Raw genomic sequence first — 27,624 nt, 5'->3', positions numbered from 1 at the left:
TTTTTCGCCTTCATGGTGTGCATGGGGAAAATGCTAGTGCTCATGGGGAAGAAAGGAGCGCTTGATCCGCTCACCTGCACAGTACGGGTAATTTCACCTCACTGGAGCGTTTAAAAAATATATATTTGTTATTTGAGCTATTTTAATGTTATCGTATTTATTGGTTTGACATGATAATTTCCTCATATTGTTATTGTTTCCTCATAACTTGTTATGAGCACCCACACAAATCTATGAATCACAGCTGGACTTCCCCAAAAGTATTTGTCGCGATCAAGTTCTCTTTTTTTTAGGATTGAAATTGAAGTTTCAACCTAAATAACGTCAAGTCCAGTCAAATAAAATACATTTGTAAAAATCGTGCTCGTTGTCGTTTAGTTGTTGTTGTTTTTTTTTAACGGACTTCCTGTTATGCTCACGTGGAGGAAGGAGCACGTGCTGGTGCCAGCATACGACGTAAAGCGCATGCGTGAAGACACGGCACCTGAAAACGGAAGTAAAAACTCAGCAGGACGTTTCTTGGAACAAGTTTGCTCTTTCTCGGCTTCTCTCTGTAAGTAGTGACGCTTTTATCTTTTACAACAGTTAATTTGGACGACACGTACTTGATCAAAGGCTCTAATATGGCTTTTGTCACGTTCGTTTTGAACTTGTTACCATGTACACATTAGCCTTTATTGTTTTTATAGCTTATCTTGGCTCAAAATTCACTATCTACTCAATCAATTTAACCAACTTTACGGGAATTGTGCTACTTTATAGTTCTTTTTCTTACAAAGACCTGGTATATGCTTTTACTTTGGCGTATCGGTGCGTGTATGATGATATAAAAGTCATCACAGGTGGTGATTTTGTTTTTCTGCGGTTTAAGAATTGCCCTTCGATTTAGCGCTGCTGTGTTCTACCAACCGCCGCCAGGGGGAGACAAATCACCATAACGGTTATAAGACTGTTCAACTCTATATGCTACTAAAATGACATTATTTTTCCACATAATATTATTCTCTTAAAACTGTGACACCCCCCCCCCCCCCCTATTTGTTTTTACTTTATTCTACTGAAATGATGTCATGGTTTCTGGTCATTTTATGGTTTTCCTGTAAAATTCTGACATTTTCTCATTGGATGACATCTTTTTCCAATATTTTGATTTTATTCTTGTAAAACGACCAGCAAGTCAACATGGCAAACGGACGTATCGAGATCCACGACCCCTTCGCCAACGGCAACGAGGAAGCTACCTCAGATGCGCAGAACCTGCAGAACATTGTGGAGTTCCGCCTCATGATGGCGTACGCAAAGAGGCGGCGAGGGACAACAGGTGGCGAGTCGTCCTGGAGGATCCCTGGATCCCTGGAGGGCCAAATGGGCTCCTTGAACTCGGGCGACAGGAGCGGAGAAGAGAAGGCATCTGCCAAGAAAAAGACGAAGAAGAAGAGGAGTTGGAAGCGTCTGCCGGCCATTTTGAAATGCATCAAGCCCGACACGGGCGAAGCTCCGAAAGCGCCCGAGAGAGGAGATGACATCATCTACCGTGACCTAGGTCCTACAGAAGGTACGCAATGTGGTTGGTCCCAGGACTACATGACATTATGGTGCCCCCTGTGGGTTGTGGTCAACATGTGGGCACTTTAACGTCCCCTCAGGTGGCGAGGAGGGGCCGGACGAGATGGACATGGTGGTCAGCAGGCTGACGGACATCGCCGATGACATCCCCTTCGCCCCGCCCGAGTTGGAGCCGGATTCGCCGGAAGGTGAGCGGTGATTTCCAGGCCGTGGAAGCCGGTTGGTTGACCACGGCGTGTGTGTGTCTGTACTCACCAGAGGACGCCAACGTGGAGAAGCTGATTGGCCTCTTGCTGAGGGAGTATGGAGACAATTTGGACCAGCAGGCCAGGGTAAGTGAGAACGTCAGCGCTGTAGTCCCCACCAGGGGGCAGCATCCACCTTCAAGGTGAGCCTCCTTGTCCTGCAGGAGCTGGGAGTTGCTTTAAGGGCCACAGATCTTTTCTGGAACTACAGCTTCTTTGAGAGGTTGATCCAGACGCTCCTGATGAGGATGGGCCTCTTCAACCCTGACCCTGAAGGTCCTGGTCCTCAAACGTCACCCAAGACTCAGATTGCTGTGGCCTGCGAGGTGAGAAGAACAACATCCTTCTGTAAAGATGTCTGCTTCATCTGCTTGTTCTCCGCAGGTCACCAGTCGCCTGTCGGCTGCCGACACGCTACCCATGAACCGCCTGATGGGGTACGGCGCCACCTACCTGCAGAATCACTTCTCCTCCTGGGTCAAGCAGCAGGGCGGTTATGTACGTCCCCCCCACACTCACACACACAGTTTGTGTGATTTTATGCTACGGACTTCTTCTGTTGCAGGAGGCGGCCTTTAGCTGTGAAGATGATGAAGATGATGATGTCCAGTGATGACCGCCGTCTTTGCCATCGCTGCTACCGATGCTTGTTTACATGTTTGTTTACACCTTCTGTCTTCCACTGGAGGCAAACACAACATATAAGCACATGTATGTCACAGTATTGTGACTTTTATGAAATATCCTATTGTGATATTGTGACCGGTACGAATAAATGTATACTAATCCATGAGCATGTATAAAAATAAAAGTTTCAGTGAAAGCATTTTAAGCTGAATTGAGGCCTTTTTGTGTCAGTTAAAAAGCTAAAGTCATTTAGAGACGGGAAACAGCACCCCCTGCGGTTGCGTTGGGCTACTGCAGCAGTATGCGGCAACAGGGAATGAGTTAAAATGGTAATTGTTTAAATGAGACACTAAGTGGATGTCATCCACGCGGAATTGTGAGGACGAGTTCCGTTGATGAAGTTTGATCTTAAAAACGAGTCCACAACGTTTTCGTGCCCTTGTATCATCAGATGGTTGTCTTGAAAGGGGAATACTTTGAACAGTGTCCGCCCGCTCGGCTGCCGTCTGTGAAATGAGATCCAACCCGTTCCGGACCGAGCCGACTGCCTCAACCTGCTCCTGGACGCCGATCAGGAAGGCTCGGAGTGTCCCCTCCACGCAATGGCGCTTTGCCTGCTTCACGACGCCTCCGCCCGGCTGTGAGGATGAAGGAGGTGCACCAAGGGGGTCGCAAGCACGTCGCCTCGGCTGACCCTCCGCTGCCCGCCGTCCGCGTCAGCCAAGCGCCGCCGACATCGGAGGAAGCGTCGCGGCCGTCGGGCGCCAGGCTGCGGCTCTCCAAGGCCAACAAGGCGGGGATGGTGAAGGTGGTGCGGCGGCACCTGTCTCCTCAGCCGCCCAGCCTGGAGAGCCTGGAGGCGGCTTGGAGCGGCAGAGCTCAACGGGAGGCTTTGAGGAGCGCGGACCGATGCAAGGGCCGGCCGGAGGCCGGGGACAGACCGGGCCAGGAGGGGCCCGCCGGGGGGCCGCATAGGAGCCGGAGGAAGGGGTTCAGACCCCCTGACGTGAGGACCATCTTCACGCCGGGGGAGAAGGACCCCAGGGTGAAGGAGGAGTCCGGGGAGGGCCACAGCTTCGGGTCTGGAGGGGAGGGCACCTGGTGTGACGTATGCTGCAAGTACATCTTCAGCGGGGGTCTCACCTGCGCAGGTGAGTGTCACTTTCACTTTTACTTTGAATCACTTTCCATGACGTAATCGTCAACTAGGACTGGATTCTAATGACGTGGAGTGAATGATCCGTAGGTGAGGGTAGTCCTGTGATTGACAGGTGAGCAGTACAGTAGCTGGGGTAGGCTCCATCCCCACAATAATGTCGTCCTTTGAAAAAGGCCGTCATTATTATCATCATCATCATCATCATCATCATCGTTATTCGTGTAATCATGAATCATGTCCTAATTAGTAACAACACCTTGGAGGCGGGGCTGGCACTAGGACCCAGGGCATTAGGACCCAGGGCACCAGGACCCAGGGCACTAGGACCCAGGGCACCAGGACCCAGGGCTGGCCGCCTGGAATGCTGTTGGCATGCGGGCCAACCGGATCGGGTCTGAGGACCAAGTCTGTCAAACAGCAGCAACTCGTAAAGTCGTCTGTTTCATAACAACATTCTCAAAAACAGCACAGCGCTCTTGTATCCATACAGGATCTTTGACCATTTTTTTTAAATTGTACGAGGTCCTCAAAAACAGCAGAGTACTCTTGTCATGCAGAGGATCTTTGACTGGTGTTGTGCAGTATGTTTCCAAAAACAGCAGGAGGCTCTTGTATCTATAGAGGATCTTTGACTTGTGTTTTTGTATTTGTCCTCAAAAACAGCAGAGTGCAGTGGTCCCGTTGTGGATTGTTGACTTGGGATTTTTTATTCATCCTCAAAAACAGCAGAGCGCCCATAGAGGATCTTTGACTTGGGATTTTTTATTCATCCTCAAAAACAGCAGAATGCTGTTGTCCCATAGAGGATCTTTGACTTGGGATTCTGCAGTGGGCCCTTAAAAACAACACAGTGCTTTTGTCTTTTGACTATTTTTGATTGCAGTAGGTCCTCAAAAATAGCAAAATGCATGTACCCTTGTCAAATAGAGGATCTTTGACTGTTTTTGTAGTTGGCCCATAAAAACAGCCGTGTGCTTCTGTCACAGAGAGGATCTTTGACTCTGTTGACCGCTGTTTTTGAGGACTTACTGCACCCTCGTATCCTTGTTTCTCCAAGGATCTGAATCAGCTTCCATGGACCAGTCACCAGGTGCAATCCATAAACCTTCAGACCTCCCCAGGTTCCTCAGGCAAATGGTGATTAGTGTGTGTGTGTGTGTGTGTGTGTGTCTGTGTGTGTGTTTTGTGGAGCCCAAGTGTGACAATGGCTGAACAAACAAGAAGGAAGCAGCTGACCCACACAGACGGGGGTCGGCCTGATCAGGGAGGAGCTGCTGTCCGCTCGGACACACACACACACACACACACACACACACACTCACATCGGTATGATGGATGGCGGTGTGTGTAGCGTGTGTAGCGTGTGTGTAGCATGTGTAGCGCGTGTGTAGCGGAGGAGTCTCTGTGCGGGTGTCCCGTGCGTGCGGCGTGACGATGGGCGTCGTGAAGAACTTTGGCAGAACTTTCCGGAGGATTTCGGGGTTTTTCTACCGTTTTCCCGCCGTGATGAGACGCTCGGGGCGGCTGGAGGTCAGCCTGCTCTGGAAGAACTCGGGTGAGTCCACGTGGAGAAGATTACTCAGGAGGGAAATACCGCATGTCAGAAAGTAGTACTGCATCTACTCCGTATCTGTGTACACGAGTGTGTACTTGTACTTTACGTCACATGACAAAGACCCGAAATGTGCAAGATTTTTTGAACTGTAACTGCTGGGTTGCCATGACAACACCCGGACTATTTGACAGCATCATTCCCTGTGACCTCTGACCTCCACACACACAAAACTCCATTAGCATCCTCCTGCAAAAACACACAAACCCACACAATGTCCTTTATTGCACATTCCTAACAACAGCACAGCACTCCCGTCACATAGAGGATCTTTGGCTTGGTCCTGAAAATCAGCAGAGTGTTTCTTTCATATAGAGGATCTTTGACAGGCAGGGTTTTTCAGTCCATTCTTGTGTCATATAGAAGATCTTTGACTGCGCTTTTTGCAGTTGGTCCTTAAAAACAGCAGAGGGCTCCTGTCAAATACAGGATCTTTGACTAAGGGTTTTGCAGTCATTCATTAGAAACAGCAGAGCACTCATGATGGCACATAGAAAATCTTTGGCTGGCGTTTGTACATTAGGTCACTAAAATGCAGAAGTGCATCTGTCACATAGAGGATCTTTGACTAGCGTTGACAAAGTCTATCCTTAAAAACAGCAAAGTGCCCCTGTCACATAGAGGATCTGGTCCTTAAAACCAGCACAGCACTCCTGTCATATCGGGGATCTTTGAGTAGGTCCTTAAAATCAGCAGAGTGTGTCTGTCGCATAAAGGATCTTTGACTAGTTTTTTTTCTCAGCCCATCATTAAAAACAGCATAGTGCTCCTGTCATATAGAGAATCTCTGACTAGCATATTTGCAGTCAGTCCTTAAAAACATCAGAGCACTACTGTCAAATAGAGGATCTTTGACCACATCCTTAAAATTAGCAGAGCGCTCGTATCATATAGAGGATCTTTGACTAGGTCCTTACAATAAGCAGGGCACTTCTTTCATATAGAGGATCTTTGATGTGTTTTTTGGTTGTTTTTTTTTTGCAGTCAACTTTAAACACAGCAGAGCACTCCTGTTGCAGAGAGGATCTTTGACCAGGTCCTGAAACCCAGCAGAGTGCATCTCTTTATTTTTGTGAAAGTGAATAATAATAATCATGGTTTGCTAAAACTTGCTTCATGGCCTTCAACCTTCATATTACTTATAGATTATTGATATATTATTCATATTATTATATTCATACGCATATGTTAAAGTGAGAGACTTAGTGGCTGGTTGGTTAGTGTTGGCGGCCTACTTCCTTTCCTTCCCATGACCTTCACGTATGGATGGCCGCAGGAAGTCGCTTCGTGTCAGGATGAGCGGAGATGCTGGATGACGGCGGGAAATCCAGCAGACCGTCCGTCCCAACGCCACACGTCAGCCGGGCCAGAAAGCATGACTCAGCAGTCCGTCCGCAAACACACGACTCAGCACTACAGCACAGTGGCTGTGTGTGTGTGCACGTGTGTGTGTGTGTGTGTGTGTGTGTGCGTAGAGAGAGAGAGAGACCCATTTATCCGAATTGACAAGGGAGGAAGAGGATGTGATAGATGGATGAAGGTGGGGAGATGGGCGGGGCCTTGTGCAGTCTCCCGCATGGCAGGCAGGTGATGAGGCCAGGTAGCGTCACGTCGCCCCCAGAGGTCAGAGGTGAGGCGTGCGGCTTGTGACCGGTCTGTGTGGCGTTTGCAGGTTGCAAGTACGCGTGTCACGCCGCCTGTCGAGACCGAGTGTCGCTGGACTGTCAACCGGCGGCGTCGCCTGCCAGCCAGGACCGGCTCAACAACAACAACAACGTCAGCAACACGCCGCCGCACGTGAGTCGAAGATCTTTCACTTGTCAACATGTATTGTTGTTCACATGCAGCAGCCATCAAACGTTTACTCATGGGATGTGTCTCCAAACTTGACCATGCATAAGCACTACAATTACATTCATTATTATTTATTTATTATTTATTATTATTATTTTATTCATTATTTTTATGTATTATTTTGTAATATTTTATTATTATTTTATTGCATTAATTTTATTATTATATCATCTAAATTACTATGAATAATAATTAGTTATTTATATATTTATTATTAATACATTATATTATTTGTATATTATTTTATTTTATACATTTATTTTAATATTATAAATAAAAATGGACTGTATAGTAATCTACATCAACTAGTGGGGATATAGCGCCTTTCTGTGGAGACAAACCGTACTACATCAAATCCCATCACATCGGTCATTTATGTGTACGCGTTGATGTAGTACGGCTTGTTTCCACGTGAGGGCGCCAGATCCACATTGGCTGCTGTACCTTGCTTGCCATGACACAATAATTGATGTAAAAATATTTTTAATTGGAACTTTAAAGTATGAAAAAATTCAAAATAATTCAAAACAATTAGTCATAATATTTTTAAAATGAAAAATAATACATACAATTATAATCCTATAATATTTACCTTTTCTGGAGGGTCTGCTTTAAATATTGGCCCCCCACTTTGTGTGCGTCACCGTCCAAGAATGATTCCTGGAAGATGTCTGTGTGTGTGTGTACTTCTGTTTTGTGTTACTGTGTTTCTATCGTTGAACGGTTACACAATACAGGAGTATGGAGCTTTTCATCATAAAGTCCTCCTCCCGTCCAGAAATGCAGTGAGCGATACAATATGTCCACCTTTATCTATGAATAACATGACATTGTGTAACGTCATGTACAGTATAACATCATACATTACGTATAACATACATATAACGGTCTGGTCACGCTTTGGGAATGCGTCCAAACGAAAGCCAAAGGTCCAAAGGTGAAAGTTGAGGGTGGTGTCACAGATCAGGAATGTTTCAAGGATGTTTCTCTCAAGTTTCTAACAAAACCAGGAGAGCATTGAGGGTGTTTTCTTTCCAAAAGGTGAACGTTCATCCTGTCTCAGCTTGAATGGCATCGAGATGCCGTATCTGCTGGGTTCCTTCTGTGTGGGGAGGAGGCCTAGCAGGGTTCTAGCAGGGTTCTAGCCGGGTTCTAGAAGGGTTCTAGCTGGGTCCTAGAAGGGTTCTAGTTGGTTTCTAGTCGTTTCTGTGTCATAGAGACACACAAAGAAAAAGAGCATCCTAATTTTCTCTTCCATATTTGTCCTTTCTAATCCTTCTTATTTTGTCCACTGCAGTGTTTCAATAAAGTTGAGATTGAAGGTGTGTCCAGTGTGTTGTGTTGATGTTATGTTGCGTGTCTTGCCACAATGGCTGTGTTGTTCCGTGGGAGGGGCGGGGCGTAGGACATGAATTATGGGCCTAATCTTTCAGGGATTAAGTGGGCGGGGCCGACGTGGCGTGCTTCTGTGTGCCTCCATCCAACGTCCATCCTCCATTTAGTGTGATATCTTCCACGGCCATGTCACATGTCCATGTCACATGTCCATGTCATAGATCTATAGATGATGTCCTACAAACGTACTAGATGGATGTTGAAGGAAAGGGATACAAACTGTGGTGAGACCAGCCATGTTGTTTGGTCTGGAGACAGGAAGCAGAACTGGAGGTAGCAGAGATGAGGATGGGAGTGACCAGGATGGATAGGATCAGGAAGGAGTACATTACATGTCAGAGACCTTGGAGATAAAGTCCTTTAGGCCAGACTGAGATGGTTGGGACATGTCCGATGTATTGGTAGAAGGATGCTGCCAGGAAGGAGGCGTGGAGGAAGACCAAAGAGGAGCTTTATGGATGTAGTGAAGGAGGAAGAAGAAGTTCTCCATACTGTATGTGCCTCTGTGAAACACAACAGCATGGTCACATGACCCCCGGCTGGCTGGCTGGGTGGCTGGGTGATGGGGGGGTCAGGGTGGTCTCATGGCGGAGGACCACGCCTGTCGGCGGCTGGCTAATCCCGGCATTGTGTAATCTCCTGGCAGATGATGTGCAGGCTGGGCCAGCTGGCTCCCACTTCCACTCTCTGACATGTGGGTCATGATGTTGAGGGTCTGGGGCGGGTCTCCCTCCTCCAGACCTCCAGGATTAGCCCACCAGGTCAGCACCGCTTCAACCGGTTTCTGGGCTGGAAAAGTTTTTCCTGCCGCTTCCTTTGAGGGAACTTGAAAGAAAAACACAGATCGGTATCAGGGTGGGACCTCGTACTCTCATACTCTGTGTGTGTGTGTGTGTGTGTGTGTGTGTGTGTGCAGACAAAGGTACTGCTATTCAAGTCAATTGTTTTTTTTGGTGGGGGGGGGGTGGGGGGGGTCACATTTTTAGGACGGACCGGCACGCTTCTGTATTTAAACACCGACTGCAAAAATGCTGCTCAAAGATCCTCTATGAAACTTGGACGCTCTCCCTGCCCAAAGCACTGACTGCAAAACCACCATCAAAGATCCTTTATGTGACAGAAGCACTCTTCTGTTTTTAGTTGACTGCTGCAAAAACGCTCGTCAAAGATCCTCTATGCGACAGGAGAACTGTTTTTAATAACCAATGGGAACCAAAAAAAAAAAGCTAAATCAAAGATCCTCTATAACAGCAGAGTGCTCCGCTGTTTTTAATGGCCGATCCTCCAAGTGACAGGAGCACCTTGCTGTTTTTAATGACCAATGAAAACCAACAAAAAAAGAGGTAATCAAAGATCCTCTATTAGGGAGGAGTGCTGTTTTTAATGATTAATTTAAAAAATGCTAAACAAAGATCCTCTATGTGATCAGAGCGCTCAGCTGTTGTTAATGACTAATTACCAAAAAAAGGTAGTCAAAGATCCTCTATGTGACAGGAGCGCTGTGCGGTTTCAAAGCACTGACTGCAAAAATACTAGCCAAAGATCCTCTATGTGACAGGAGCGCTCTGCTGGAAAAACGTGACTCAAAGATCCTCTATAAGACAGGGCCACTATTTTTAACAACCAATTGCAAAAATGCCAGTCAGAGATCCTCTATGCGACAGGAGCGCTGTGAAAAAAGGAAAAAGAAGTCGCCGTGGATTTGTGTTACGATTTGCAAGCTGGCGTCTTTTCATCGCTGCTTTGCTTCCTTTTTGCTTGTGCATCTTTTTACTGGAAGGACGGCCACAGCAAGTCAATTGGGACTTGTTTGTTTTTTCCCAAGTCTTGGAGCGCCATCCCGCTCAGCATCCACATTCCTGTGCGCTTTCATCACACGACACCCTCAATTTAGTCTGTCAGGATGAAATAGCGGCGCTCCAGAAGCTCAGCTTTACGTCCACATCGCCAAGTAGTCCCATCGCTGCTGGGAGGGCTGCTTTTCCATGGGAATGTTGGCATGGAAAATGTGGAATTACAGAACATGGCAGATTTTTGGAGAATGTGTCAATAAATAGCCATGTTGTCCTGAGGGAGTTGATGTTGGAGTCGATTGAAATGTGAAAGTTTGTGGGGTTTTTTTGTGTTTTGTGTTTTTTTTTAGAATCAAAGGAAAATTGGTGTTGGACGATGAAGAATTTTTGGAAATTGGGAATTTTTGGAATGTGTAAAATCAATAGCTTGAATAAGTGGAATGTTTTTAATGTTGGGATGGGTTGAGAAACGTGGACCTTATAGAAATTGTCCATTACTTTTCCAATATGAACGTTGTTGCGGAAAATGGTGGAATTTTGTGGAATGTGTTACACAACGTGTTACAATGTGTTACAACATGTTACAACGTGTTACAACATGTTACAGTGTGTTACAACGTGTTACAACATGTTACGTGTTACAACATGCTACCACATGTTACAATGTGTTACGTGTTATAGCATGTCGCGTGTTATAGCATGTTGCGTGTTACAGCATGTTACAATGTGCTACAATATGTTACAACGTGTTGCAACGTGTTACAACGTGTTACAACATGTCGCATGTTACAGCGTGTTTACGTGTTACAATGTGTTACAACATGTCACATGTTACAGCATGTTACAGCATGTTACAGCATGTTACAGCATGTTACAGCATGTTACAGCATGTTACAACGTGTTACAACATGTTACAGTGTGTTACAACGTGTTACAACATGTTACGTGTTACAACATGCGACAACATGTTACAATGTGTTACGTGTTATAGCATGTCGCGTGTTATAGCATGTTGCGTGTTACAGCATGTTACAATGTGCTACAACATGTTACAACGCGTTACAACGTGTTGCACTGTGTTACGTGTTACAACATGTCGCATGTTACAGCGTGTTTACGTGTTACAACGTGTTACAGCATGTCACATGTTACAGCATGTTACAGCATGTTACAGCATGTTACAGCATGTTACAGCATGTTACAGCATGTTACAGCATGTTACAGCATGTTACAGCATGTTACAGCATGTTACAGCATGTTACAGCATGTTACAGCATGTTACAATGTGTTATAACGTGTTACAACGTGTTACAACGTGTTACAACGTGTTACAACATGTTACAATGTGTTACAACATGTTGCATGTTAGTGTGTTTACAATGTGTTACATGTTACAGCATGTTACAGCGTGTTACAGCATGTTACCATGTGTTATGTGTTACAGCGTGTTACAGTGTGTTACAGCGTGTTACAGCACATTACAGCCTGTTACAACGTGAGCACCTACATATTGATGCATGGGTTTCACGTGTCCAACTCATTTCACGCGCCCGACCACGCCCACCGTGTTTGTGTGATTCCAGCCCTTTCATGGCGAGCTAAAGGGCGAGCCAGGCCTGCTTATCTCGTATGCGTACGTGCGTGCGTGTTGGATTTGTTTAAAAGACAAGACGATGGATGGCGGCCTGGCTGCCCCTTTTGTGCCACGTTTATTTTGGGTGCCTTGTGCAGCTTTCAGATGAGAGCTTGTCAGTGTAAACATCTCCCCGGGTGGCGGTGTTCGGGGTGATTTAGTGCACATGTGCCGTACGACTGGCCAAAGTGGTGCTTTTTGTCCCACCCGTCTTTGAATAAAAGCGTGTCCAGTCATCTTAACCTTGACGTTAATGTGCAGCATCTCTGTCCCACACTGCTGCTGACCTTTTATTTTTAGGAATGTGGCTAACCATATTCCTTCCTGCGGTGGTGTGTGTTTTTAAAGCCTACTTGTGATTATGCTGAGTGACAGTGATCTTCCAGATGGCAGCCTTTAAATGGTGATAATATGGCACCAAATCTTAGATCTACATGTTATTATGTATGTGTTGTTTCTGATCATCCACTTTTGTTACTCTTTTGTTAATCACTTTTGTTTAAATCAAAACAATGACATTTCGGTTACTTATTTCGGTATGAGTGACACGAATACCAGCAACACGAGCGCTGATTGGTTGGCATTCACATAGCGGTTGGGGCAGCAACACTCGCTGGTGATTGGTTGGCTGCGGTTGGTCCTCGTGGTGGGCGTGGTCTTACTGTATCCTCGCTGTAGTGTCTTTCGTCATTTGCAACGAGTCGGCGTAACAAACGTAGGGTTCTTTGCGAGCTGGAAAACAAACTTTTCCCCATGGTATTTATTTTAATGTCGACACAAGTTAAACACAGCCGGCATTTGTTTGTGTAAAGACACGCGTCTTTCAAAAATGGGGACGGTTAAATGAGTCTCTCCGGTGGAGAGAAGAAGACTTGGAAGGCGGAAATGATCCCTTAGCTAACAAACAGCAAGCTAGCGCCGAAGGAGAACTTTTTTCACGCCGATTTACTTTTTGGGTTGTTTTTTGAAGAACATCTACGTTTTTGTGGAGTGTTTGATGAAGCCGAGTTGGAGAATAGAAGTTTATTCCCTCCAATGACGTGGAATAGCACCATGAGCAGTGGCTACAGTAGCTTGGAGGACGACTCCGAGGAATACTTTTTCACGGCCAGGACTTCTTTCTTTAAGAAACCTTTGGGAAAAGTCACAGAGAACAAGGTAAAGATCCATGAAATAATACACTCGTAAAAATGTATTTCTTGTATTTTGGCCTTCCACCGTGTGACCACTTGTTGGTTTAAAGGGCTATCGTTCAGAACTACATTGACTTTTTTACCAATTCAATCCATTTCACTTCTTCACAAATGTACACGTTAATGAAACATTGAGTTAAAAAAATGATTTAGTTGTGTTGGGCTTGTATCGAATTAAAAAAGGACTACCATGGCAAAACCAAGCCGAGCTTTTGTCCACCTGTTGTTGCCCTTCTTCTCCCAACCATATCAGCATGAATGGAGGAATATGAGCTCACAAACCAGCTCGTTTCCTCACTTGTTTAATGACGAATTGTCCAAATGACCCACCACAATTTCACACAACACGTATTTTATTCCCAACATGCGTAACATGTCTGCAATGGGGAAGCTAACGCTAACTGGACAGATTCTTCAATACGGTTTGGTTGGTATGCACGGCCGCATGTATTTGCTGAGCAACCAGTTTCAAGCTTAACCCCCCCCCCACACCACGGCTGTTTAACCTGAAAGTCCACAAATGACCCCACCCCCACCCCTCCCGCCTTGTGTTGTTTTGAGTTGTTAAGACTTGACCCTAATACGTCATATGAAGTGGTGATTAGATTTACATCTATTTGGGGATTGCAAGCTAGCCATGTTGCTGCTTTGCACCAGGACTTTTTGGGCTTCCCTGTGGAGGGTTTTTGGTTAAAAATGTTAAAATGTCACCCTTGAACACACGACAAGCCGTTCCCAGCATGCAGTGTTGACAGACAATGCAGATTTGTTGTGCACTGGGAGGATTTTGTTGCTGTGTGTGTTCATGTGCCCCCTATAACATTAGTTTCTGTGTGTGTGTGTGTGTAGATGCACAATGCGGCCCATAGAGGTCTTAAGATGTGGCCTCAAGCCCTCAGTGGGACACCCGCCGTCCTTTGGTGGCTCCCCGCATGCCAGCACTAATTGCAGCCGCAGAGGGGGCGTGACCCCCGGGGAACATGTGTATGAAATTACTGGTTCTGTGTCTGAAAAGTAGAAGCTTCTTGTGTTTGTTTGGTTGCTTTTTATTTGGAATAGAAAGTGTGTGTGTGTGTGTGTGTGTGTGTGTGAGAATAAGCAACATGTCAGTTAGTGTGTCATCCATCCACAGTTTTTAATGAGAGCGTCTCCCAGGGAGACGATTTGCACAAGTTTCTCATGGAGGCGTCAAGCTGCGGGGCCGTCCAAAGTGACATTTAATAAAGGGGAGCGTCCACAAAGACACACAAAGAGACATTGACGGACGGGTTCTGTGTAGAAACACACCGTCCAAACGTGCAACGGGACTTCAAAGTCCAGGCGCTGTAGATATGAATCTAGTCATAAAGACATCAAACACATTTCCACTTGAAACAGATGGAAGGAAGCCTCCGCGCAGCGCATTCTCAACGCCTCCGTTCCACCTTCGCACGGCCTCAAAGGCGTCTCTGTGTGCAAATGCCACGCTGACCGACAGCTCGGTTTGTGTGTCATGGAGAAATACTAGAGGATAATCCCGCCAAGCCCCCAGGACGCGCAGACACACGCTGCTGTGTCCCGTCTTGCTAGCGGCTGCGTTGTTAGCCGTGCTGCGTGGCGCCTTCTTTGTGCCTTTCACAACATTGAACAAAAGTTCCACCACACAATCATGTTCATGGAGACGTTGGAGATAAAGTCAGACTGAGATGGTTGGGACATGTCCGGATGAGAGGAAGACCAAAGAGGAAGTTTATGGATGTAGTGAAGGAGTCCATGAGGGAGATGTAGAAGACAGGGTTGGATGGGGGAGATTTGCCCAAAGAGGATCTGGAGGTCCCATCTGTACACCATCTATGAGGGCATCTTTCATAATTTATCTCCTCCTGTCGCTCTCTGACTTAAGTTACCTGCAACCTGACGCCTCGTTGCTCCATACGTGAGGTTGGCTCCTCTTGTCTGGTGCAGTGTGCATCCAGTGGACATGCTTCATGTATTATTGATCGGCCATCCTTAAGAGTTTTGTCTTTGATTGAAATGTTTTGACATCTTGAAGCAACTGCGTTTGCTGCCCCCACGAGCTGAAGTAAACATCAGAGTGTCAAATAAATGAATGTATGGGAAACCGGCAGATATGAAGGAATTATGACAACGGCAGTGCCACGCCCCAAAGTGCTTCATTATTCAGACTTTATTCTCATAACTGTAAGAATTGTTTTGTTATACATTTACCACTTTATTCTCATACGTTTACAACTATTTTTATACATGTCTGACTTTATTCTCACAGATTTGACATTTGTCCCTCTTAAATTTAGGACTTTTTTCCCATGTAATATTACAACTTCTTTTTTTGTAAAGGTATGGCTTTATTTACATAAATGTAAGACTTTTTTTCTCATAAATTTACAACTTTATTTTTGCGAATACATTTTTTAATACAAATTTACAACTTTATTTTGTAAATAAAAATTTAATTTAATTTTTGTAAATTTACAACTTTATCCTCATTAATGTACAACTTTATTTTATTAAATACATTTCTGACTTTATTGTGGTAAATTTACGACATTTTCCTCTTAATCTTGTGACTATTGTCATAATATTACGACTTTTCTTCTTGTAAATTCATGACTTTATTCTCAGAAATGTAGGACTTTTTTCTCTTAAGTTAGTGACAGTTTAAAATAATATCAAAGATTTTTATTCATAAATTTCTGACTTGCCGAGTGGTCAACATGGAGGCCAGGCAGTCAGAAGATGGGGTATTTTTTTCAACGAGGCTCTAATACGCCACCTGAAACGTGAGTTTTTGCCCTCCATTGAGTCACACCGCCCAGTCATGCACAAACTACATTTAAATATCATTTAAAAGATATTAAAAAGTTATGGGTACCACGGTGGTGTCAAAAAGCAGAGTTTAATAGGTATCTGTTTGGGGAAAAACATACCATGCTTCTCTAGAAAATGTTTTCCTCTCTAGACTTCCTTCCTCCATCTGTCCATCCATCCTCACCCCCCCACCCCCACCCCATCCCAGCACTCGCCTTGTCTATTGTATGTCACTTCCTGCTGTAGCCACGGCCACTCTTACAAGCATTTATTTATTTTTTTTTTTTACAAGGCTCTCCAAAGTAACCATGCACTTTTATGGCTACACACACACACACACAAAGTGTACTTTGGTCGTGTAGCAGAGGAATATAAAAGGTGGCTTGCGTCACAGAGAATATGAGCTAACGTTGCCTGGAAGTGTACAAGAGACACGTTAGCTTGGCTTAGCGGTTCAGAGCAGGTAGAGTGGGCGTGTCTTTTGGCCATGTGAACAAAAATGGTCTTTTGGATCAAAATTGCGGGTCGCCACAAAAAGAAAGTTGACTTGTAGTTGTAGCCATATTTGCTGTTTAGTCCCCCCTTCTGTTCTAAAAGCACCCATAGGGGGGGCCTGTCTTGGTTGTTACACCCCCCCAAAAAACACGAAAAGAAGCGACAGAAGAAAGTTAATTTTAGTGGTTTTGGAAGGACAACATGATTGCGTCCCCTCACAGTACCACCACAAATAGATAGCAGCCCTGTATGACAGACCGGCCTGGTTTAGTGCCGTAAAACCAAGCCCCATCGTGTCGTCTCGTCACAGCGTGTTGCCTGCGTGTAGCGTGACACACGGCCCATCATGCCGTGTGTCATCAGACATCCGAGTGATGGCGCTTGCGGTGGCTTGCAGCGTCACTATCATCAGCGTGTTTTGGTTCCTGTGTTACCGACTTTACACCTGTCATTACGAACAGAGATGACCTACTTTACACCTGTCATTATAAACAATCACAGAGCAGCACCACGCCGACGCCCTCGCTGTGTGACCCCGCCGAGCACGGCGTGGACTTGCAACGACACGTAGATGATACACGACTTTAGCTACCATTGCGTAACAATACAAGTAGCTTTACCGACACATCGCTGATGTTACTAGGAAATGACTAACACTAACGGCTTGCTTCATCCGACTGACTCATCACACGGTCGCCATGCAGACGTGTGTCAAAGAAGGAAAAGGCTAAATATTAATGAAACACACGCAAAATAAGCGGCAGCACACCAGATAGCAGCGTGCCTTGCTTTGCATGACAGACATGGATTCATGTTCTTTTTTCACAGATCTTACTATGCCGCCATTAGACAATATGGGATCTTCATTATTGTTTGGAGGACAGGACATAACGAGTATAATGGACGTAATGTCCACCTCCCTGTGGGGCAAAAACAAGCTCCAAACTAACCACGTTGCTGGTTAGCGTCTAAACTTAGGCCTCCAGGTGAGCATCCAATCCAATGGAGGGCTTAGTCTGCGCTCTGGTCTTGCCTAATATTAAGAAAACTAGTCTGTGTCCAACAAGTGCATTTCCAACCCTTCCTTTTGAACTTTCATCCAAAACGACAGAACAAAGAAAGAACAAAGAACTTATCCAGGCACACATCGGCATGCCTAGAAGCGACCGAAGGAGTTTTCTTTCCACACCACCTCCCCCGGTCTACAACACGTTAGAAGGTTTTAGCTCTGGTTTGGTCTTCCTGCCTCGAGGTCTCTGCTCTCGCTGCTGTCTTCTCTGGGTGGTCCGGCCTCCAGGAGACTCTGGTGGGTTGTGCTGGGAGTTGAAGCCTGACCGTTTGTGTCTGAAACAGTCAACCACACCGACTGTTTGTCTTTTGTGGCGCACACGCCAGTCGGCGGCGGCGGCGTCGTCGTCTTCGGCTTCTATGTGCTGACTGAAGCTCATTTTTACGTCTCCTTCACACGTCTCTCTTCCTTTTTAGACATTTCCCTCAACGGGTCGGTCGGTTAGAGGAACTGGCTCACCTATTAGTGCATGCAGGAATGCAGTGTGGGAAAGGTGTGGTCCATCTTAACTTCCCCCCTGTGGACGCAACAGGAAGTAGCATGTAGAGGAGGGGGGGGGGCAAATGGACACACTGAAACAAAATAACTACCTAGGAAGATGAACTGGGTCGTGGTCTTTTAACTTCTGGTTTCCTATGTTGGATTGCAGGGTGTCCCACAGGACTGCAACCTATTTGTGGAGGGAGGGGGGGTGTCAAAAACATTTCTGCTGTTGCTTCTTTTTGTCTGTTTTTCTCAAAGTCACAAGCAAGACAGCATTAAGTTCCCAACATTAGCTTAAACATGCATATTTGTGTATTCAACCACCGTACCTGCTGAATATACATAAGCCCTCCTGCTACGTCTTCTTGTTCTCTGGAAAGCAGGTGCGCAAAGAAGCAGAGCGATTGTGCCATCTACTGTACGGGACAGTCCCATCGTAAAGTGTTTATATGCGAAGGCAGACGAGTAGCGCCACATGTATCTGTGGCAGTCCAAATGTCCTCACAAAGAAATGAATGTACGGGAAAGCCTTTCTTCCATCAGTGTCATGTTGAGTCTAGCTTAGCATGCTAAGTGACATCATGTGTTTACACGCAGATAAAGAGCGGAATGCTGCAGGTGTGCGTGACGGAGATAAGAGGACGGCCCACATTGAGAAGGAAGCCAAAGATTAAAATCCACACGGGCACGGGTGCCCTGGTCTTGAGCGCTAGTGGTGCGAGGCTCCATGTCGGTCTTTCAGCCTCCCGGCGAGGACCCGCCGCTCTCCTTCAGGCTCATGACCTCATTGTGTTGCTACGCCGCTCCGCTCGGCTTCTCACGTTTGTTTGGATCTTCTCGCTTCCTTTGAACCCCCCCCTCGTATGCCCGCCTTCTCAACTCTTCTCAATACCTTCTGGCTTGAGGGCGCAGAGATGGCGCTAATCTCCTTACCTGCCACTTCCTGCTCCTAAGCCGAGCGCTTGGCGTGGAAAGTCACGTCAGGGTAGAGACGGTGCGTTCATGAGCACGTGGACGCGAGCTGTTACCGTGGATGAATGAAGCAAATATGAGAAAGAAATATGACATTGGTGGCTTCTAGGATAGAATGCACCAATAACGAGTGGAGTGTTTAAACACGACGGACTGATAGCACCTCCATGTCTCCTCCAACTGCTTCTTCTCCTTATAAGGAGGCCATTCCATGCAGCCTCCTGCTGAGTGTGTGTGTGTGTGTGTGTGTGTTTAATAGAGCAGAGCAGCATGGTGCTCACATGTACATGAATGACAATGCTTGTAGCCTCCCCAGGACTGCAATCTATTTGTGGCGGCAGTGGATTGGGGGAGGGGCATAATGACATCATCATCTAATTTGCATAGGAATAAAACCTTACTGGAGGAAAAAAGTGATTCCAAAATACAAATGAACATTTTTAATGTCACAAACAAGATGGAGCCATGTGCAAGTGTTTTGACATACGATGATTGGATCTGGACTCTTGTGGTCTGGCTGCAGGCGGTCTGTGTTTGCGTAAGGGCGCCCCCCACCCTCACCCATGCATGACTCATGGTGTGCTTCTGGTTCTGTCAGGATGTGGAGAAGGACAGGAAGCTGCGCACGGAGTTCAGCAGGGAGGAAATCAGGCAGAAGATTGAGCAGTACAACACCAGGACCAGAGACCACCTGAAAATGACCCTGGTGAGTCCACACTGGCCAGCAAGGCTCCTCGTGTGTGTGCATGAAGTCATTTGTTTTGGCAGCGGGACATCAGCGTGACGTCAGCACGCCGGGATCTTCAACTTCCATCTTCCATCTTGACGTTTGCTCCACATTCCAGGCATCTTACCGCTCCTGCTATTGTTCTGCTCCGCAGGGAGGAAGGTGTCCCGAGTCCTGCACACTCCAGACCCGCCTTCTTCGAACCGTGCACACGTTTCCACATCACACGTGTATCCGCGTTTGACTTCACGCTCTACTTTCTAGCTGAAAGATACCTAAACCACCATTTCCTGCTTACCCCAGCACTTTTAGGCACCCTTCAGAGGGGCGGAGCTAGGATTGGTGGACAGGGATTGGTCAAAAACACATCCCTCGTTCACCGTGGTTAATTGGTTCCTCGTCGTAATATGTCCTCCATGACGTGTCTCATCACGTCTGCGTCCTCCTCTGCCCGTCTATCGCTCCATCTTCCCTTTGCTCCTATCTTTGCTTCCTGTTGATCCGACACGCACAGCCAGCCAGCAACAAAGTGATGAGATTAAGACGCTGCGGGACGTCTGAGGCCATCTGTCCCTGACAACGCCAACATGTCTTGTCTCCCAGGGTTCCACCGGCGTCTACACCGGCTTTATTAAGGTCCAAATGGACCTGAGGAGGCCCGTGACGGTGCGAGGGGGCCAGAGGGGAGCGGGCGGAGACGCGGCGGGCGAGGCCTTCTACCTGCCCCGAGGAGTCACCAACACGCTCCACATAAGCTCCAACAACACCGTCAGACAGGTGGCGTGCACACACCCCCCCGATCGTGTCGTGAGATGTGATTGGTCCGTGTTGGTCTCCTGCTACCTCTTCTTACTCTCTGGCAGACCAGGGGCGTGGGAGGTGTGCTGGGAAGCACAGTTAGGATGCCACCTGCTGTACGGAGTTGGAACCACAAGGTCCCATTATAATGTGTTGATGTGTCAGCCAGTGCCAACAGGTGGCGCTGTAAAAATACTTTTCACTGCTGCTTGAACTCACTAGGGTCGCAGGGAAAATAATAAATATATGGAAATTAGTATCTTAATAATAATAATAATAATATATTATAGTTCCAATATAATGGGTTTAACAAACATGTAGCGGCAAATCTTCCAGTGGCGGCTCGCCACAAAAGCACTAAGAAAATCAAACTTAATATATAATGTTTCAATGATGAAATAATAACAAAGTTTATCATATATAAAATACATGTTTTGTAGTAATAAAGTTTGGAAGCATACTGGTAATGCTAAGCTACATTCACAGGCAGTCCCGTTATAATGTGTTTGTTTATGAGCAAGACATAATCATTTCAAATACATCATAGGTACATATGTTTAATGATGAAATAATACAAATGATAAAGTACATGTAGTAATATATACTTGTAATACACTCACTGTGGTTAGCATTAGCAAGGGTGACCAGGTAGCCCCAGATAGATTATTCCCATTATGGATGATCCAAATCAATAACTAATGTACGGGAAACACGGACGTAGGCGTTAAGGCAGTAAAATGATGATTGATCGATTCATGAGGTTGCGTTTGTTGTGTGTAGGTCATCGTGGCGCTGCTGAATAAGTTCACCGTAGCAGACAACCCGGCCAAATACGCCTTGTACAAACGCTACCGCCGTGAGGAGCAAGGTAACGCACTTCCTGTTTCTCTGTGTGTGTGTGTGCAATGTTGATGGCGTCACACACCAATAACACACAGCTGTTGCGGCCGTGGGTTCCAATAAGATATTTATTGACTAAGTTTTATGATTTGTTTGAACTTTTACAACCTGTTTTGGGGCTTTCTATTAGTAAAACATGTCTAGAGTAACTTGTACTGTGTGTGTGTGTGTGTGCGTGTGTGCGTGTGTGTGTCCTCCAGTGTACGTGTGCAAGCTGGCCGATGGCGAGCAGCCGCTGTTCCTTCGTCTGGTGGCGGGCCCCGACAACGACACACTGGGCTTCGTCCTGCGAGAGCAGCAGACCGGAGAAGTCATGGTAAGTCGTAGTCCCCCCCCCCCCCACCCCCCCATGCAAAAACCCCCCCCAAACCCAAATTGTCCTATTTGTGCTGTTTCAGGCAAATAAAATGACCGTTTGTGCTGCTTTTGTTTGGTAGTTCGTTTTGCTGGACCCTTAAATCTTTAATCATTTGCTATTTTTATTGCACAAAACAGCACAAACAAAGAAGGGAAAAACTGATCGACATATGAAAGAATCTAATTGTGTAAATGTTCATTGCAATTGCACAAATGATTGGGTCAATTTTTATTTCACAAAACAGCACAAAACTGTGATTGGCCTATAAAAGAATCTAATAGCTACAAAAAAAGGAGCGTAAACGTTCATTGCAATTGCACAAACGATTGGGTTGATTTAGGTTTCATTTGGAGTGAGCTTAGGTTCAATAAGTTCAAGAACTAATATTGCACAAACGGCACAAACGCAGCACAAACGGAAAGGGACTATTTTGGTGTAATTAGCAGCTAACGGGGTGAACTTTGCTTTCCCTATGAAACTCATAAACAAAGGCAGCACAAATGTTGACTTGAATTGCACAAACGAGTGTGGGGTGGGGGGGGAGGGGGGTGGGGTCCAGTGGCCACTCCATTAGGTACGGGACGAACCAGCCAGCCCCTAAAGCTGTGCCATCATTGAAGCGCGTGTTGGTTATTTTGCCACGTCTTGTCACGTGACGTGTCCTCCTTCCCGTCCGTCCTCAGTGGGACGCCTTCTCCGTCCCGGAGCTGCGCAACTTCCTGCGTATCCTGGACAAAGAGGAGGAGGAGCAGAAGGAGGCGGTGATTCGCCGCTACGGCGTCTACCGCCAGAGACTGAAGGATGCGTTGAGGGACCTGCGAGGGCCCTCGTAGATGTCGGCTCGCCAGCAACACCGAAGGGAACTTTGCGGCCTCGGGAGGATTCTACCAGTCCGAACGAAGACAGAAAAGGACTGACGTGCCAAAGCATGGAGACTCAAGTGTGTACAGAATTTCATTGACTTAATTTATATGGGTGACGCTTTTTATTGCAAAGAGTTGAACTGTGGCGGCGACACAATCACATGACGCTCCCCGTTGAAGGAGGGAGGAGGAAGAAGAGCAGCATTGCGGGCCGTGAAGAAGAAGCGAAGGTTGGGTTAGAGTAAAGCGGATCGGGAAAGTAGATGATAAAGGGCGATACAGGAAGTAGAATAGAAGCGGGGGCAGAGTCGCAGACAATGAAAACACGTTGAAGGGGCCGAGCGCTGATAGCGGCGCCCTTTTTTTTTTTTTTAAATAGAAAGTGCTCTTATCTGGCACCCTCAGCCCCCCCTGTGCCGGATGGCTTGGAAAAGAGGACCAGGCGAGATAAGGAAGGAAGGAGGAGACTTCTGGGATTATTTGCTGGATTCAAATGAAAAGCTCCTCCACGGGTACATGCCGTGTGGAAACAGCACCCTCTGGTGGACAAAGCTGCAACCACGCTCCTCCACGGCTTTATTTTTCTAGGATTATTCCTATTCTCTCGTAACCAAAGATATTTTAGCGGTGTTGCCTGGGGGGGGGGGATTTAGAGATTTAGAGGCTACATATATCGAGTAGAGTTCTATTTAAAGTGATTTATTTGTCTATGAAACACTGGCTTTACGTGGAAGCATAGAAAGGTCAAAAGGGGGCGTTGCTGAAATGTCTATCATTCTCCCAAATTGGATAAAAAGGCGGTTGGTTCTCCAGAAAATGATTGGTTTTTATGCTCCAAATGAAATGAAATAAAATTGGCATCATTTTGCCCTTTCTGTGCTCCCCACCTCAATGGAAATGCGTATGAAATATGTTATTGTTATTCTTGTATCTCTTTACATGAGTTGTATCAACTAAAGATGTTTGCGTTTTGGGAGGGGGAGGGGGAGGGGGGGCACTTTAAACGACTTCATTCAGGGAAAACTGGTGGATTTTTGTTTTTACACTCTACACTTTATATTTGATCACCTAAACGCTGTTTGTGGTTGTGTCCGTGGCGCTGAGTGAGCCGTATGTGTCACGTGACGCGTCACCATGGCAACTGTGGACGCACGTGAGCTCCAGTATTGACAGTAGAAGTCGCACATTACAATGGAACCTAAACGTTCTTTCATTGCCTGTCGGCCATGTTTCAAGGAGGAGTGGCTGGACGCTTGGCTCTTTGGCCGTGCCTTCCTGTTTTTGTAGCTTCTGCTAACTGAAGATTATTCCATGGTTTGGTTTTTTCCCGCCGAAGGTTTGACGTTGTAATCAGTCACGTGCAGCTATTAAAGACCAACTTTCAAACTCATTTGTTGGTATTTCTCTCTTTTACAGCTCCTCCTCTTGACCCCTGCTATATATATATATATATACATATATATATATATATATACATATATATATATATGCTTCTCAGGCCAGTTTTATTGACCAGAAAAGTGCATTAGCAGCAAGTTGAAAAAAACGACATACTAACCCCTTACGTTTTTTGTCAAAAATTGACGCCCTCAAACTCTGGCATTTTATGCCATTTTGGGGTGCTTCTGGGGCCCCTAATGCGTGTGTGTGAGGTTTCCACTGTGTTTTTGACCAGAAAAGTGCATTAGCAGCAAGTTGAAAAAAAAACTGAAAAAAAACGCCATACTAACCCCTTACGTTTTTTGTCAAAAATCACTGCCCTCGAACATTGACATTTTATGCCATTTTTGGGTCTTCCTGGGGCCCCTGTTGAGTATGTGTGAGGTTTTTTGTGTTTTTTTGACCAGAAAAGTGCATTAGCAGCAAGTTGAAAAAACTGAAAAAAAACGCCATACTAACCCCTTACGTTTTTTGTCAAAAAAAATCAAATTCAAACTCTGGCATTTTATGCCATTTTGGGGTGCTTCTGGGGCCCCTAATGCATGTGTGTGAGGCTTCCACTGTGTTTTTGACCAGAAAAGTGCATTAGCAGCAAGTTGAAAAAAACTGAAAAAACGACATACTAACCCCTTACGTTTTTTTTCAAAAAATGACGCCCTCAAACTTTGGCATTTTATGCCATTTTGGGGTGCTTCTGGGGCCCCTAATGCGTGTGTGTGAGGTTTCCACTGTGTTTTTGACCAGAAAAGTGCATTAGCAGCAAGTTGAAAATATTGAAAAAAAACGCCATACTAACCCCTTACGTTTTTTTTCAAAAAATGACGCCCTCAAACTTTGGCATTTTATGCCATTTTGGGGTACTTCTGGGGCCCCTAATGCGTGTGTGTGAGGTTTCCACTGTGTTTTTGACCAGAAAAGTGCATTAGCAGCAAGTTGAAAAAAAACTGAAAAAAAAACGACATACTAACCCCTTACGTTTTTTGTCAAAAATTGACGCCCTCAAACTCTGGCATTTTATGCCATTTTTGGATGCTTCTGGGCCCCCTGTTGAGTGTGTGTGAGGTTTCCGCTGTATTTTTGACCAGAAAAGTGCATTTTCAGCAAGTTGAAAATATTGAAAAAAAACGACATACTTACCCCTTACGTTTTTTTCAAAAATCAACACCCTCAAACTTTGGCATTTTATGCCATTTTTGGGCTCTTCTGGGCCCCCTGTTGAGTGTGTGTGAGGTTTCCGGTGTCTTTTTGACCAGAAAAGTGCATTTTCAGCAAGTTGAAAAAATTGAAAAAAATGCCTTACTAACCTTACGTTTTTTTTCAAAAATTGACGCCCTCAAACTCTGGCATTTTATGCCATTTTGGGGTGCTTCTGGGGCCCCTAATGAGTGTGTGTGAAGTTTCCACTGTGTTTTTGACCAGAAAAGTGCATTAGCAGCAAGTTGAAAAAAAACTGAAAAAAACGCCATACTAACCCCTTACGTTTTTTGTCAAAAATCGACGCCCTCAAACACTGGCATTTTATGCCATTTTTGGGTCCTCCTGGGGCCCCTGTTTAGTGTGTGTGAGGTTTTTTGTGTTTTTTTGACCAGAAAAGTGGATTAGCAGCAAGTTGAAAAAAACTGAAAAAAAAACGACATACTAACCCCTTACGTTTTTTGTCAAAAATCACTGCCCTCGAACATTGACATTTTATGCCCTTTTTGGGTCTTCCTGGGGCCCCTGTTGAGTATGTGTGAGGTTTTTTGTGTTTTTTTGACCAGAAAAGTGCATTAGCAGCAAGTTGAAAAAACTGAAAAAAAACGCCATACTAACCCCTTACGTTTTTTGTCAAAAAAAATCAAATTCAAACTCTGGCATTTTATGCCATTTTGGGGTGCTTCTGGGGCCCCTAATGCATGTGTGTGAGGCTTCCACTGTGTTTTTGACCAGAAAAGTGCATTAGCAGCAAGTTGAAAATAACTGAAAAAACGCCATACTAACCCCTTACGTTTTTTGTCAAAAATTGACGCCCTCAAACTTTGGCATTTTATGCCATTTTGGGGTGCTTCTGGGGCCCCTAATGCATGTGTGTGAGGCTTCCACTGTGTTTTTGACCAGAAAAGTGCATTAGCAGCAAGTTGAAAAAAACTGAAAAAAACGCCATACTAACCCCTTACGTTTTTTGTCAAAAATCGACGCCCTCAAACACTGGCATTTTATGCCATTTTTGGGTCCTCCTGGGGCCCCTGTTTAGTGTGTGTGAGGTTTTTTGTGTTTTTTTGACCAGAAAAGTGCATTAGCAGCAAGTTGAAAAAACTGAAAAAAACTCCATACTAACCCCTTACGTTTTTTGTCAAAAATCATCAAATTCAAACACTGGCATTTTATGCCATTTTTGGGTCCTCCTGGGTTCCCTAATGCGTGTGTGTGAGGCTTCCACTGTGTTTTTGACCAGAAAAGTGCATTAGCAGCAAGTTGAAAAAAACTGAAAAAACGACATACTAACCCCCTTACGTTTTTTGTCAAAAATTGACGCCCTCAAACTCTGGCATTTTATGCCATTTTGGGGTGCTTCTGGGGCCCCTAATGCATGTGTGTGAGGCTTCCACTGTGTTTTTGACCAGAAAAGTGCATTAGCAGCAAGTTGAAAAAAACTGAAAAAACGACATACTAACCCCTTACGTTTTTTGTCAAAAATTGACGCCCTCAAACTTTGGCATTTTATGCCATTTTGGGGTGCTTCTGGGGCCCCTAATGCGTGTGTGTGAGGTTTCCACTGTGTTTTTGACCAGAAAAGTGCATTAGCAGCAAGTTGAAAATATTGAAAAAAAACGCCATACTAACCCCTTACGTTTTTTTTCAAAAAATGACGCCCTCAAACTTTGGCATTTTATGCCATTTTGGGGTGCTTCTGGGGCCCCTAATGCGTGTGTGTGAGGTTTCCACTGTGTTTTTGACCAGAAAAGTGCATTAGCAGCAAGTTGAAAAAAAACTGAAAAAAAAACGACATACTAACCCCTTACGTTTTTTGTCAAAAATTGACGCCCTCAAACTCTGGCATTTTATGCCATTTTGGGGTGCTTCTGGGGCCCCTAATGAGTGTGTGTGAAGTTTCCACTGTGTTTTTGACCAGAAAAGTGCATTAGCAGCAAGTTGAAAAAAAACTGAAAAAACGCCATACTAACCCCTTACGTTTTTTGTCAAAAATCGACGCCCTCAAACACTGGCATTTTATGCCATTTTTGGGTCCTCCTGGGGCCCCTGTTTAGTGTGTGTGAGGTTTTTTGTGTTTTTTTGACCAGAAAAGTGGATTAGCAGCAAGTTGAAAAAAACTGAAAAAAAAACGACATACTAACCCCTTACGTTTTTTGTCAAAAATCACTGTCCTCGAACATTGACATTTTATGCCCTTTTTGGGTCTTCCTGGGGCCCCTGTGGAGTATGTGTGAGGTTTTTTGTGTTTTTTTGACCAGAAAAGTGCATTAGCAGCAAGTTGAAAAAACTGAAAAAAACTCCATACTAACCCCTTACGTTTTTTGTCAAAAATCATCAAATTCAAACACTGGCATTTTATGCCATTTTTGGGTCCTCCTGGGTTCCCTAATGCGTGTGTGTGAGGCTTCCACTGTGTTTTTGACCAGAAAAGTGCATTAGC

General features: G+C 45.4%; 2 protein-coding genes across 6 annotated transcripts; both read left to right on the top strand.

Moving 5' to 3' along the window:
* The first annotated feature begins 399 nt into the window (after nucleotides 1–399).
* Nucleotides 400–2,634, top strand: LOC131125026 (apoptosis facilitator Bcl-2-like protein 14). 2 transcript variants are annotated; one of them, XM_058066127.2, is made up of 7 exons: nucleotides 400–553; nucleotides 1,174–1,555; nucleotides 1,647–1,754; nucleotides 1,825–1,898; nucleotides 1,976–2,137; nucleotides 2,196–2,248; nucleotides 2,377–2,634. In XM_058066127.2, exons 2-7 carry the CDS (start codon nucleotides 1,183–1,185, stop codon nucleotides 2,612–2,614), a joined length of 1,008 nt encoding a protein of 335 aa, XP_057922110.2. In that variant the 5' UTR covers nucleotides 400–553; nucleotides 1,174–1,182; the 3' UTR covers nucleotides 2,615–2,634. The 2 variants fall into 2 exon arrangements, with proteins under 2 accessions (XP_057922110.2, XP_057922111.2); XM_058066128.2 differs by having other exon boundaries at nucleotides 2,196–2,309.
* Nucleotides 2,635–2,979: 345 nt separating this feature from the next.
* rassf3 (Ras association domain family member 3) lies at nucleotides 2,980–23,940 on the top strand. Of its 4 annotated transcripts, none has more exons than XM_058066126.2 (7): nucleotides 2,980–3,589; nucleotides 6,882–7,006; nucleotides 19,503–19,610; nucleotides 20,235–20,408; nucleotides 21,210–21,297; nucleotides 21,530–21,645; nucleotides 22,371–23,940. In XM_058066126.2, exons 1-7 carry the CDS (start codon nucleotides 3,085–3,087, stop codon nucleotides 22,518–22,520), a joined length of 1,266 nt encoding a protein of 421 aa, XP_057922109.2. In that variant the 5' UTR covers nucleotides 2,980–3,084; the 3' UTR covers nucleotides 22,521–23,940. The 4 variants fall into 4 exon arrangements, with proteins under 4 accessions (XP_057922109.2, XP_078647386.1, XP_078647387.1 ...); XM_078791260.1 differs by lacking the exon at nucleotides 2,980–3,589 and adding an exon at nucleotides 4,994–5,152; XM_078791261.1 differs by lacking the exon at nucleotides 2,980–3,589 and adding an exon at nucleotides 6,656–6,809.
* The last annotated feature ends 3,684 nt before the right edge of the window (nucleotides 23,941–27,624 follow it).

This window comes from Doryrhamphus excisus, linkage group LG6 (genome assembly GCF_037039965.1).
Source record: "Doryrhamphus excisus strain RoL-2023G ecotype Guam linkage group LG6, RoL_Dexc_Guam_v1.1, whole genome shotgun sequence".
In the NCBI taxonomy this organism is placed as follows: Eukaryota; Metazoa; Chordata; class Actinopteri; order Syngnathiformes; family Syngnathidae; genus Doryrhamphus; species Doryrhamphus excisus.
The sequence above is the reverse complement of the archived record's forward strand: the minus strand, read 5'-3'. Positions and strand labels throughout refer to the sequence as shown.